Genomic DNA, 14526 nt, shown 5'->3' with positions numbered 1-14526 from the left:
ACAGACTGGCCAGATTCTGCTCTCACATTCTGCCTTCAGTGGCTCACTCCAGATTAACATTGGCATCACTGACAGCAAAATCAGGACCCCTGTGTTTTGAAATCCCCACCTTTCATGCCCTATCTCAGAGTGCCACATAAACTGGGGGTCTTCCTTCAGACACTTTCAGCACCTTAACAGAATAGTTCTCGCTGCTGCAGGACCTGAAGCCAGGATCTTCTCAACAGGGAGCCTAAAGTTCAACGCTAAGGGTGAAATTTTTGTCCCATTGACATCAGTGTGTCTGGGCAGGTCTCCGGGCCTCTTTCCACTGGAGAGCCAGAGAATTGCAGCCTGGGTGACACAACATTTACTCATTTTCTTTTTGATTTTTTTTAATGGCTGTTAAATGTTAATTACACAACTTCAGGCATTTTCCCAGTGGAAAGAACCATTGATCTTTGCTCCTCAGCTGGTTCTGTCTCCCATCAGATCTGACAGCCTGTCTATAATCTCCTTCCCCATCCCAGGCTGCCCCAATTCCAAAGCTACGCTGGGCGACAGCATCTTCTCCAGGCTTCCTAGTTTCCCATGGCCCACACAGTCTCCGAGCCACCGCAAGCTCCCCATAATTCTTCCTCTGCAGGGGTGAGGTGCCCCCGTCCACCGGCTCCCTTTCTCTCCAGTGAAGAACGTCACACCCCGAGCAGCAGATTCCAAGGCACCTGTGCTGCTGCTCTTGTTGTTCCCACACACACCCTGTGTGGCTTTGGGGGCCGCTACAGAGCAATGACGAGCATGCTGAGAAGTGTGCATAGTGTATAATGAGAGCTGGCAGTTCTGGGTCATGTGAGTGCCTAGGTAAATACAGCTGCCATGCGCAGGAGCCCTTGACCACTGGCTCACACAGAGAGCCACTGGGACACAAATGGTGCACCCGGTTCTCTTTGGGATTATTTGTTAGCCAGCTCTGTTAGCCATTAATAGGACAGTTGTACATGCATTAAAGGGGCAAATTTTCTGGGGTAACGTCAGTATTTTTCTTATCTGAAATGTTCTTTCATGCAGTGGCTCACAGGAAGCCTCACACTGTGAAAAACACGCCTAGAGTGTCATTTTCAAAGCTTCAAAGTCACATGAGACTTTTTCCCTGTGGGAATAAATTCAGCACTGTCTTGAGTAACAGAAAAATGCCTTCAGTTAGGCTCAGGAACCAGCTTGCAGACAAAGAGCCTCCAGCTGTCTCCGGTATGTGTTGCAGGGACGTGTTCACAGACCCCAGGCCAGAAGTCACCAGTGTTTATAGAGAAACATCCAACCCTGGTTTAGAAATTCTCAGTGATGCAGAATCTGCCATGACCCTTGGTGAATTGCTCCAATGGTCAATTACTCTCTTTGTTTATAGCCAGTGTTTGTCTATTGAGATTCCCCCGTTTATCCCACCAGGTCAGATTAACTCTTTTGGCCACCAGATTGTACTGAGAGCTTATGTTTAGCTAATTACCCCTTCACAGCCCCTGAATCTTGTTCAGAGTCACTGCTTCCCACGATAGATGTGTGAGCATCACCTACCTTCTTTGTTCTTAGAAGTAGATGTCTATGTAGCTCTGTTAGAACACATTTTGTTGCCTCCACCCAGTTTACCAACCAATCCAGACCGCTCTGAATCAGTGACCTGTCCTCTTCATTATTTACAATCCCCCAATTTTAATAGTTGTAGACTGTTATCAAGTCACACCTTAACTATCTGTGTGTATCAACATGAATCTTTAATTGTGGACACCAGAACTGGAGGTAAAACAACTTCTCTCCCCCTACTTGAGATTCCCCTGTTTATCATCCCAGGATCACATTAGCCCTTTTGGCCACAGGGTCACACAGGGAGCTCATGTTTAGCTAATTATCCCTTCCTGCCCCCCCAAATCTTGTTCAGAGTCACTACTTCCCACGACAGTGTCCCCCATTGTGTAAGTATCGCCTACCTTCTTTGTTCTTAGAACACACATTGTTTGTTTTGACCCACTTTACCAACCAATCCAGATCGGTTTGAATCAGTGACCTGACCTCTTCATTACTTAGGATCTCCCAATTTTTGTGGCATCTGCAAATGTTATCAGTATTCTGGCATGAGAAGGGTAAACAACTGGGTTGCTGATGGGTGTTTCAGCTTAACAAGGCAGAATAAGGAAACCACTGTACTTGCTTTGTCTCAGAGAAAGCTGGGTGCTTTCAAAAACGAGTCTCACCAAAACAAACAAGAGAAGTAACAGAGCACAAAGTCCCAGCCTGGCATGATAGTGTCTGTTTCCATGGGGAAATCTTGGCTTCTTTGCCAAAGAGGAATTGCACCTTGGAGGAGATCAATGATCCATCCAGTCCAGCATCCTCTGTCTGACAGTGACACCATAGGGGTTGCTGAAGAATGTGTTGGGGGGATAACCTGACCTTCATAAGGGTGTCACATTCACTCCTAACAATCAAAGATCGGTCTGTGCCCCGAAAAACAGGGATATATAGGCTTTCCAAGATATTTATTTAGCTCTATCTATTGTAACGGAACATTCTTACTTTCCATTTAAATGTCCTAAACCGCTGATTCTTTCTGATCTCCTGACCTCAACTTCATATTGTGGCAATGAGTTCCTCTGTCTAATTATGCACTCAGTGGAGAAAGCATTCTCTTCACTGGACCTAGTGGGTTATTGGGAGCCAGGGACTAAAATGCAGTAAAGGGGACTGTGTATATTTTGTCTTAGCTTCTTGGTAATCAGTGTGGGGAATCAGAAGCATTGTTTGTGGATGACTTCAGTGTCACCCACCAGTGCTGGGAGAATCTGCTCTCCTTTTACAGCCTGCCCTGACCTTGGTATTTTCAGGTGGCAACCCTAGGGACAGACAGGTCACACTCAGCCTAAATACTTTGGTGCTTTCTGCAAAGGTTGCCACCTCACTGCTCACCCCCCTTTCTAGATAGTTAGTAACAATGGAATATTTACTGTGCTCAAGTGTGTGACCCTCCTCCCTCTGCTTCTCTCCCTTCACAGGCACCCTGAATATTACTGAGCCTGATCAGTGCTTCGATCATCTCATGACGGGTTTCAACCTCACCCCTTCCGATCCATCAACATTCATCCTAAACGGCATCCCGGGGCTGGAAGCTGCCCACATCTGGATTTCCGTCCCTTTCTCTACGTTCTACACCATCAGCCTGTTGGGAAATTTCATGGTTCTGTTTGTTGTGAGCAAAGAGCAGACCCTGCACAAGCCCATGTTCCTGCTACTCTGCATGCTGGCGCTCACAGACATTGGTCTGTCGACATGCGTCGTGCCGAAGGCACTGAGCATATTTTGGTTCTGTTCTAAAGACATCACTGTGGATGGCTGCCTCACCCAGATGTTCTTCCTTAACGCAGTTGCTGCTACGCAATCAGCCATCCTCGTGACAATGGCCTTTGATCGCTACGTCGCCATATGTGACCCTCTGAGATACACCACCATCCTCACCAATGCACGAATCGCTAAGCTAGGCCTAGTGGGTTTGATACGAGCTGTTCTCTTGATTCTGCCAGTGCCACTGGTACTGCGGAGGCTGCCATTCTGCACCAACCGCGTTATCCCCCACACGTACTGCGAGCCCATCGCTGTGATGAAGATGTCATGTGGGGATACCAGAGTCAACCGGACGTACACCTTGGTGACATTATTAGTGATCATCGGGTTAGACCTGACACTTATTGCCCTGTCCTATGGGCTGATCATCAGGGCCATCCTTAGGCTCTCCTCCAAAAAAGCTCACAAGAAAGCCCTCAATACCTGCACAGCCCACATCTGTGTGATGCTGATGTCTTATACTCCCTTCCTTTTTTCTGCCCTGACACACAGATTCGGTCAGGGCATCGCTGCCCATGTTCACATCCTCTTGGCCAACCTCTATGTCCTTGTGCCCCCCATGTTTAACACTATCATTTATGGGGTCAAAACCAAAGAGCTTCGTGACAAAGTGGGAAAATACACCTGCAGAATATGATCGCTTGGAGCCACTGACTTTAAACCTGCGTGACAGGAGTAGGCCTCATTAATTAAGGGTGATTTTTCCCAGTGTGGTTGAGCTCAGCCTTGTGGCAGTTCAGCCTGAGAACCTATTGTCTTATCACTCCATCACCAAACACTGCTCTCTCTGTTGCTGAGTTCCATCTCTCTGACTATGACCTGATCTCTTTCAGTGAGACCCATCATCCCCTGTACCACACACCCTGTCACTTGTCTTTTCTATGACTTGCACACCACCAATGGCTTTTCATATGTTCTCAGCCCTATTTTACATCAGTACAGTTGTTGATGTTCACCATTCCTCACTCTCCTCCTTCTTTGACTCTTTTGCCCCTCTCTGCCATCACAAGGTCCCCAACTCAGCCCTCCACCAGGCCCCCAACAATCCCTTCCAGTCCTGAGCCTGCCCAAATCCATCTCTCTGAATTCTTAACCAGCAATAACTTAGAGTTTTCCCCTCTGGTTTGTCCTCTCCAAAGACATGAAATCTGCCACAATTATCAGTTCATTTTGAAATACACATTGCACAGAGATTGGGGTCAAAATAAACAAAAAGCGTATTTAATAGAAAAATCACAGATGCAAAGATGAAGGATGGAAGAATCCCATGCACAGCTACAGACTGGGGACCGACGGGCTAAGCAGCAGTTCTGCAGAAAAGGACCTGGGGGTTACAGTGGACAAGAAGTTGGATATGAGTCAGCAGTGTGCCCTCATTGACAGGAAGGCTAACGCCATATTGGGCTGCATTAGTAGGAGCATTGCCAGCCAATTGAGGGAAGTGAATATTCCCTTCTATTTGGCATTGGTGAGGCCACATTTGGTGTATTGCATCCAGTTTTGGGCCTCCCACTAAAGGAATATGTAGACAAATTGGAGAGAGGCCAGAGGAGGGGAGCAAAAATAATTAGGGGGCTGGAGTATGTGACTTATGGGGAGAGGCTGAGGGAAATGGGCTTGTTTAGTCTGCGGAACAGAAGATTAAGGCGGGATTTGATAGTAGCCTAGAATTACCTGAAAGGAGGTTCCATGGGGGATGGAAGGAGGCTGTTCTCACTTGTGGCAGATGACAGTGTCATGCGGGCTAGCTTGAGAGAGGGGGCAGCTAGTATGTTGTGTGACATCAGCATGGCAGAATCGTAATAATCCATGTGGGATAGGCCATGTCAGGTACTGTTAGGAAGGTTATAATATGCTAAGTAAGAGAATATTACTTATGTTCATGTGTAATATGTGAAATGGAAGTTATAGATGTATTTGAGATATCTGTGTTTCAATTGTGCTGCCGGGGCAACACCCCAGATAGGAAGGCTGCAGAACAATGGCCAGCGTAATGGCCCATTATGGCATTCCCAGGTGCAAGGGGCCCTGAGAGAGAAGCCAGCATCACCACTGAGTCACCAGAACCTGCTTACGTGACTCTGGACCCCAGGCACACCTGAAGAGCCACCAGGATTGGCCCATGTGACTATGGACTCCATTTTGGGTCTTATGACTGCCCACAGGCCGCATGGCCGGGGGAGGGGGTTTATAAGATCAAACCACAGGATTCATCTTGGTCGATGATCCTGTCCAGCTGCAGACACACACCGACCTCTGGACTAATTCATCTTGCAACTGAACTGAAGGACTTAGACCCATCCAGGTACTGGATGTGAACCAGAGGGAACTATACAAGCCTGCAACTCCACATTTCTTCCAGAAACCTGAAGTATATGGACTTTTAATCATTTGTATATCTGTGATTTACTTTAACCCTTTAACATTTATCTCGTGGTTTATTTCTTTCTTTTTACAATAAACCTTTAATTTAGATATTAAAGGATTGGCTGCCAGCATGGTATTTTAGGTAAGATCCAAACTTATATTGCTCTGATGCTGTGGCTGACCCCTTGGGGTCAGAAGGAACCTTTTTAGCAAAGAGCAGAGAGTTTAAGTAACTGGTCTCTTTGCTGGACCTGATGCTGATTTGGAGCCTGGAGCTGAAATGCAGTGAAGGGGGCTGTGGGCATTTGTGGACTGGCTTCGTGATATCCAGTGTGGGGTAATCAGAAGAAGTTTGTGGCTGGTTGGGAAGCCGGGCTTCAGTGTCACCCACCAGCGTGGGGAGAATCTGCTCTTCTTTTGCAGCCTGCCCTGACCTTGGCATTATCAGTTGGCAACCCTAGGCACTGGTCGTATCACAGACAGAACTAGGAGCAATGGTCTCAAGTTGTAGTGTGGGAGGTCTAGGTTGGATATAAGGAAAACGTTATTCACTAGGAGGGTGGTGAAGCACTGGAATGGGTTACCATGAGAGGCGGTGGAACTTCCATCCTTAGATGTTTTTAAGGTCCAGCTTCACCGATCCCTGGCTGGTATGATTTCATTGGGATTGGTCCTGCTTTGAGCAAAGGGTTAGATTAAATGACCTCCTGAAGTCCCTTCCAATTCTAACCTTCTAGGATTCTATGCAATAATGAGGAAAGCAAACAGACGAGTTTCACAGAAAATAAACAAAGACGCAGGAGCATCGCAATCCTTCCTTGGGCTCAGGCTCTGAGAAAGGACACAGCGCCTTCCTACAAGTTAATTTACACTTGAGTTTTGGCATTACGTCAGGAGTAGGTCACTTCATCCAACTCAAAGGTGTTTGTGACAAATCAAATTCAACGTAATAAAGGAAACGATTCTTCAGCCTGCCACTCCCCCTGCTCACTGCGTAGCTCTGTCAGGATGTTCAGTGCTGCAGTTGTACACTGATGACAGACCGCTCTTTCTGACATGCCACGTCTGCTCTGCCTCCCCAGTAAACATGCACTCCATTGGTAGGGCACACTGGGAATTGTAATTCTGCTCAGTTTGTTCAGGGGCTGGATGATCTCCAGGAGAGAGAGACCCAGTGGTGCTTCACCTCCCAACAAGGGATCCACAGCTACTCCTGAGATGCCCCTGTCATCTTCTCCTACTCTTGATATCAGAGAATCCACATGGGAGAGTAACCCCAGCAATGCACTGACTGTGGAAAAAGCTTCAGTCTGAGCTAACACCTTTAATGGCCGGGAGAGACCGCACATGGAGCAAAGTCCAGTGAATTCTCTCCCTTTGAGGCATTCAGGGTTTCGCCCTGCCCTGGCACATGGGACGGTTCATCAGGAGAGGTTTCTTGCAGATACTGACAAAGCTGACAATGGTTCTGAGCTGGGCTATAGGTGCTGGCAACTCTGGGTTTTCTGTAAATACAATTATTTTTCTGTGACAAAACCTAAGTAGGATGCAAAATAGCAGCGATTCTTTATGTTCTGAGTAAAGTCACAAGTATGGCCTGTCCCCACTTGACCCTCTTCTAGCTATTAACACAGGCATATAGATACTTTCATTTCTCCTTACGCTTTTATTCCAATCTGTAATGACCTTTCTATGAGCTTCAGGGGTCTCTTAAAGCTAAGATAACTGTACTGAGCTGTCTAATCATTAAATGGCCCATGCTCTGATAAGACCATTTACCCCTCCCTCCTCCGAGAGCATTTGGAGGTGTACATTGAAAAGGACAAACTCCTTGATATTTTTCTCCATGCTGGAAATAGCTGAAAACCCATTATCTGTCTGCTCCTCTGGACTCCCCGGGTATCGTTGTCTTAGCAGTTCTCTTTCTTGGATTTTCTCCTCTGTTTAATGTCTTGCTGCTCTGTATTTTCGTTCATGGCCTCCATGTGACTCCTCCCGGGGTTCAGGGCGACCTTCCCCTAGATTTACTATCATGTGGGTTTCAACCCATTCATTCTTCTCCCATATGCTGTATTGCAGGCCTTGATGAATCAACATGAGACTAACCAGGAAGCCCTGTCTATATCTTAACCAAGGTCCCCTGAGATAGGCTGAGACTTCAGTCAGTGCCTTTATCTTTCAAGTTGTAGTTGTGAAAGCTTGAAAGCCTTTGTGCCTCACTAGACTCACTGCCGTGTTCTCTGGCTCTTCTCAAAATCTGTCTACTTTGCTCAAAGTAATGTGCTAGTATCACATCTGTTAGTATTGGGAGGGGGCATATAATGCTCTGAGCTGCAGCAATAATTGTTTCTAAGTCGTCGCTCATTATTAGGAAGGTACAGAAGACATGCTTTAGAAATGGAATGGGTTCATCGTTTCCATCTTAAAGGAGAGCCCTCATCCGTATGTTAATTCTTGTAATTGCTCTCTCCATCTCTCTCTCTTCCACATTCTCTACAGGGTCCGTTTTCCTTTCAAGCAGTTTAATTTCTCTCTGTATCCGTGTTCCACATACTGCCCCATGCCTCTTCCTCAGGACTGTAGGAGGCTGAAAAATTTCAAACCCTTTAAAAGACTCTCTCAAGGCCTGGATTATCTGACAGACTTGCCAAATTATGTCAGACTTCACTTCTGACAGTCCCCAAGAAGTGGAAGTACCTTTGCTAGGCCGTAGTCTTAGAAGAAATCCTGCACTTGAGCACACTTATAAAGGAGTCCCTGACCATGTGGTCACTAGAATCTGTCTCCATTTTCTTTCCCGCTCTAACAAGCACGAACTGCCCTTGTTTACTCATGGAGGCAGGGTGTGGAAGTTGTGCTACTTTTGTCAAGACTGGGCGCATTGGCTGTCAGGGAGACCATCTAAGAAAACCTTCTGCAGCTTCATTGCCAAGGTGAAGCGATTCCATTGTGTGGGCAACCCCTGGCTACGTAGCATGGCCCCTGTGTGCCAGGCGCACTCTCCTGAGACCTACCAATGAACTGTTGTCCTAGAAAACCAGAGGATGATCCATTTCTGGCTTGTTCCTGCCCTCCTCCCCTCTTAACCACCAGGCACAGGGAGTGCGGCTTGCACCTAGAGACTTATCGCAGCCTGATCTGCCTTCTGGGGTGTGCCATGTTTTACCTTCTGAGCACGCACAAGCACTTGGCACCCCTAGGACAGGCTACTCCAGACAGCATGTTGTGTTTCTCCTTAACAATGAGAGCCAGAGTCAAGATCCAGAGTCAAGGTTCAAAGCCAGAGTAAACTGAGGCAAAACAGGGAATCAGGTTGGGGCAAGGCCTGTGGGCTCGGCAGAACAAGCCTGTAGCTGGGCTAGAGATGATGCTCTACATGTCAGACAATCCACATGGGAGAGTCACCCCAGCAATGCACTGAATGCGGGAAAAGGTTCAGTGGGGGCTCACTTAATGGCCATCAGAGACTGCATGTGGGGCAGAGCCCTGCCATCTCTTTTTGGGCAGTCAGGGTTTTATCCTGCCATGGCAGACTCAATGGTTCATCAGGACTGTAACGGGGTGCCACTCACCTCCCGTGAGTGCCCCTGGTCTGGGTGTGTGTTTGCACCTCTCTGTCTGCAGTGACCCCTGTCGGTGGCCTTTCAGGCAGGTTTGGTGACACACACACAGGCCCTGGGTATCCGACCCAATCAGACCCCTTGTGGGGCATAAGTCCAAGAGAGCCTGTCTCAGTGACCTCAGTAGTATCCTTTCAAAGCCACTTTCTCTCTAGGTTATGGAGCCGTGTCGCCTTTGACCCCAGCCGAATCACTGTGGTCCTTCACTTCATTCGATCCCCTTCCAGGTTGTGTCAAAATTCTGTAATTGCTGACCCTCTTTGGGGTCTTCAGTCCCCACTCTGAGCCTGGTCCAACTCCCTCCTCCTGAGTAAGCCACTCCCTGTGGCCAGTGTGGGGACCCTGGTCCTTCCACTACAGCAGTTCCAGCCCAGATACCCTACGATTAGCAGCTTCCTGTTGCATCCATTTTGACTGCTCACTATTCTCCTATGATTTCCTGGGCCACTTCCCAACGGGCCCCGGCACCTTCGGCTTCACCCTTACCTCAGGGCAGCCAAGTACCAAGTCCCAGCAGCCAGCCAAGAGCTCATTCCTGCTCCCCTAGTCCCTGCCAACTGCTGCTCTGTACCTGCTTTTGGATTGCCTTTGTCCAGCCAGGAGTACCATACTTGCTCCTCTGCCTCCATGCAGCAACTGACTCTGTTCAGCTACTGCAGCTCCTTTTAGTGGAGCCTTCTGTATTCTGATTAGCTGCTACCTACAGCCTCTCCCCGATTGGTTGTTTTATCCACCGCTACTCTAGACAGCCTGGAGGACTCACCTCTACTGCACTTTCCAGGGCAGGGTGTGGTAGGATCATGAGGCCTCCAAAGTGGGCTTTGAGGTATGGTTCACCCCGACACAAGGAGAGACTTCAGAGACTGACAAGGGTGACAATGGATCTGAGCTGGGCTATTGCTGCTGGTACCTCTGTTTGGAAGTGTAGAACGGCTTTTCCTTAAAGATTACAGTTATTCATCTGTGACAAAACCTAAGAAGGATCCAGAATAGCAGCGATTCTTCATGTTCTCATTTAAGTCACAATTATGACGTGTCCCTACTTCACCGCCCTTGTGCTCTCCTTCGGTGTCTGATAGTGAATTTTAGGTGGGGTAAATAGACAGATGCCTCCCAGTCTGGCAGTGTGTGGGGACAGGGGCGTTGAGTGAGTCCGGCACACAGGCTGGGTCGTCACTGATATACCACAGTGCCGCAGATGTGTAGTGTTGATATGAACCATCCCTGCGCTAGCCCCCACCCTGGCCACGCTGGCCACCACTTCATGGACTCACACTTGGGATCCCAGGTGCCCGATAGTGAGCTGAGAGTGGAGACTGAACCCCACGTGCAGCTACCAAAGGGGCTTCTCCTGATCCCCCCGGTGACCAAGCAGCCCTGGTATGAGACCAGCACTCTCCAGGCACTATGGGCCCGGCTCCGGTGCAGAGGGGTGGTGTCTAGCACTGAGTGGGGCGGTGGTGTAAAGGCTGGTGCCATGTGTAGCCGCAGGGGGTGACATCCCACCAGATTGGTTCCCGCCACTGTGGAGGCTGGCTGCTTTCCCACCCCGGCCAGGCAGCTCGCTGGGTTGAGAGGGTGCTGTGTTGGGGGGATGTGTGTCAGGGGGATGTGCCTGTGGCAACAGCTCACCCCAGCTGCTCTTCAGCCATGGTGAGCCACGCCTCAGACTGCCCACGTCTGCCTCAGTCAGGGCAGCTGGGCAGCCATGTTTTCCTGGCCAGTGACCAAGGCTTAACACTGGGGCTGGGTTGAAGCTCTCCCCACGGTGCTACCCAGGGCAGCTCACCCCCTATCTTCCCCATCCCTGGAGTGTCTCTTCTGAGCTGCCTGAGCCACGGGCTCTGTGACCTGCTGTAGAACTCAGACTATCCGCTGTCAAGTTTTGTGCCCCGGATGTTATGCCCCCGAGAGTGTGATGTTGTGGGAAATGCTCCAGTTCCATAACTTTACTGTTTCCACGCAGAAGCAGGGCGGCCTGGCTGCTCCCTGCCAATGTATGTAATACATCCGTGCTGTGTTGTCTGTCAAGACTCTTGTGCGAGTTCCCTTCATCAGTGGAAGGAAATGGGGGCAGGCGTTCCTGACCGCCCTGAGTTCGGGGTGGTTGATGTGGAGAGACACCTCCGTGGATGACCATTTGCCCTGGGTTGTAATGTTTTTTAGGTGTACACCCAGCCTAGGAGGAATGTTTCGGTGATGAGAGTAACATCAGGGAAGTTTGTGAAAAGAGGTTTCCCTTGCAGACATTTGCTGCGTTTTTGCAGCAGTGCACGGAATTATTGACCTTGTGGGTAGTGACAGAGGTGTGTCTAGTCTCTCTGTTTGGTCTGTAGAGCGAGATAAACCACATCTGTAGGCACCGCTTTAGAGATCAGTACAGGTGTCAGAAGTATTAATTTTCAGTTCAAAACCAGCACAAATGGAAGCAGCTAAAATAAAACTTCACAAACATTTTAGGAAACATGACCCCAGACAATGAGACATTCATTCAGTAGAATATTCACCAGTGCTATCTTATCAGTGGGAGGGGTGTGTTTGTTTCCTCGCAGTGCGAAGTAATGAAATTGGGTTGAAGTGTAGAGAGGAAGAGACAGAAATCATCTTACACAGGAAGCTGGGAGCGATACTTGGTTTTGACTGCAGTGAATGCTGAGAAGCCTGACAGGCATAGGTAGGAGAGTGAAAAAGGAAGGCGCGCTCTAATAGCCCAGTGTGTTAAGTCATGAAACTCAGATCCCACCGATAATCCAAAGTCTGCGACTGGCATTTGTAAAAATGTGTGCTGCGGTGCTTTGTTGCTTGACAGGTCAATAAGGCTTTCGTCTTCAGTTGATGACAGCATCTCTGTGCGGTTCGGCTCGAAAGTAAACAGGTTCCTGGTCCATTGATTGCATTTGTCATTGCCCACTTCAGGAAAGTATTCACAAAAGCGCCCCTGCAGAACCCCTAAATACTTGTCAGTTACGTCCTGGACAGTGTCAACTGACAGATCACTGCGCGGTCGCACATCATGCGGTGTTGAAAAGATGCAAACAGATCTCTGTTGCACACATGAAGACCACAGTTCATGTTGCTAATGGTCGTTAGCAATGAAAAATTCACATCTCACCCCTGAAATAACACATTTAGAGAATTCAGTCGCTCTTCACTTGTAAAGTGTGTCAGTGATGCTCATTGTATATTCTTGTTGTAATATCTGGCTGCCATATTCATGTTATCGGCAAGAAAAATATGGACGGCTTCATGCAGTTCACATTGTCTTGTCAGCACCTTGTCCCTAGACAGCCAAGGAACTTCTGCATGTAACAACAACTGTGTGAAGTTTGCTCCCAACTCCTCACATAAAACGGCAAAAACCCTTGAATTAACCAGACGCAACTTTATAAAGTTTGTCTTTTTTACTGCAGCTGACAGAACATGGCCGAGCTCCTCTGGCATCTTCTTAGCTGCCAATGCCAGTCCGTGGATCATACAATGATCCCAGGTTGCTGTAGGGGCCGCTTCCTGCAGCCTCGTTACAAGCCGGCTATGCCATCCTGTCACGGACCCTGCTCCATTGCTGCAAATTCCAAACCAACGTCCCCAGTCAAGGTCTGTGTCTCGAACAAAATTATTTAATAGTTTCAAAAGCTCTTCCCCAGTTGCTCATGTTGGAAGTGGACAGCAAATGGGAAATGTCTCATTTAATTCTATGGCTGTAGCAAAGCGAATACACACAAGTATCTGTGCAGCATTTGATGTATCTGTGAACTCATCCATCTGAATGAAATAAGATGGACTCCGACGAACACTCTCTAGGAGCTGCTCTTTTACATCAATGGGTCTCTCCGCAATGCTGCATGACACTGTGTGGTTAGACACAGCTAGCTGTCTAGCTGTCATGCTGCTTTCTCTCCTTCACCTTACGCAGAACCTGTGCTCCCCAAAGTGACACATTTCTGCTGTTCTCATTGATGTGATGATTTCACAATTTACACGTCACTAAAATCCAACCCATTAGTCTGTCTCGGTTCCCGAATGGAAGCGAGGGGATGATCCAGCTGTTGTGAGCTTCTGCATTGCCCTGGTGGGATCCAACAGTGAAAGGATCTGAGTCCTCGCTCCAGTTCCCTTTACCCGGAGGCCAGCCTGGCCTCGAGGGCTCCCCTTCTTCTCTCATCTTTGGCAGAGTCTTTGTAACCCCGACAAGGGGACCCCAAGATTCTTGGGATGCTCGACACCCACCATCATCGTGCTCACTCAGGACAGGGGCTAGGGTGACTCTCTCATCAACGGGCTACGTCCCTGACCTGCTTCTCACTACATTAAGTTTAAACCTGCTACAACTTGTTAAACAGAAGCTGTAAGAAAAATAAGGAAAAAAAGGGGAAGGTTAAAGGAAAGAAAGAGCCCTGCCCTGTGGGCCCCAGAAACCCCTAACCAACAGTTTCTGGGACTAAGAAAACTTCACAGTCTGTCCCATACACATCCCCCCGGGCCCTGTCTGTCCTGCGCTGATGCCACGAAGAAGACGCCTTTCTGGTGGTGGCCACATGCCCTCATGGTCCATCCGAGTCACTGTACGTGTGAGAAAGAAGTTCAGCCTTGTAGTTGCTTCCTTTGTCTTTGTCTTTGTCTGTCTGAAAGTGAAGCGTCAGTTCGTCAAACTGAGCAAGAACCCTGCTCACACAGGGACCGATGGAAAGCCACCTAAAGTCAGAAAGCTGCAGTATGGTCAGTGGCTTCTTCTCCCCAGCATCGGCCCCCATATGGGTCACGTCTCCGCCCCACACCCGAGGCCAGCCTTCAAGACCTACGTGTCTGGAAACCTCTCCTTGCACTGCCCACTGTCCCGCCTTGTTCTCTCATGGGACCATGATGCTTGTAGGCTGGTTACTGGTGCACGGCCGTGAGCTATAACAGCACAGTGTTAAGGCCCCCAGTTTTACAAGGCAGATGGGGACAGACCCCTTTATTGGTCTAGATGATACCCAAAATGTCACAGATTATGTCACTTTGCAGCAGCTAAGCGAGGTCCTGTCTGGGAAACACTGAATCCCCTTGATGACAGAGAGCATGAGGAAAACACATGGGCTCAGAGACGCTAAGGTCAGAAGGGACCAATATGATCATCTAGTTTGACATTCTGCACAATGCAGGCCACAGAACCTCCCCCATCCACTCCTGT

General features: G+C 48.6%; 1 protein-coding gene across 1 annotated transcript; it reads left to right on the top strand.

Moving 5' to 3' along the window:
* The first annotated feature begins 3067 nt into the window (after nucleotides 1–3067).
* On the top strand, nucleotides 3068–4006 carry LOC137167572 (olfactory receptor 52P1-like). The gene has a single exon (XM_067569786.1). The coding sequence runs from the start codon at nucleotides 3068–3070 to the stop codon at nucleotides 4004–4006; it is 939 nt and encodes a 312-aa protein (XP_067425887.1).
* Nucleotides 4007–14526: the final 10520 nt, after the last annotated feature.

The sequence above is a fragment of the Emydura macquarii genome, unplaced genomic scaffold, assembly GCF_026122565.2.
Source record: "Emydura macquarii macquarii isolate MOO-44397 ecotype Brisbane River unplaced genomic scaffold, CSIRO-AGI_Emac_v2 contig_2938, whole genome shotgun sequence".
Classification (NCBI taxonomy): Eukaryota; Metazoa; Chordata; order Testudines; family Chelidae; genus Emydura; species Emydura macquarii.
This window is presented reverse-complemented; position numbering and strand designations above follow the sequence as displayed.

Excerpts from the sequence above, each read along its gene's own strand:
- LOC137167572 (XM_067569786.1), top strand. The coding sequence starts at position 3,068 with ATGACGGGTTTCAACCTCACCCCTTCCGATCCATCAACATTCATCCTA.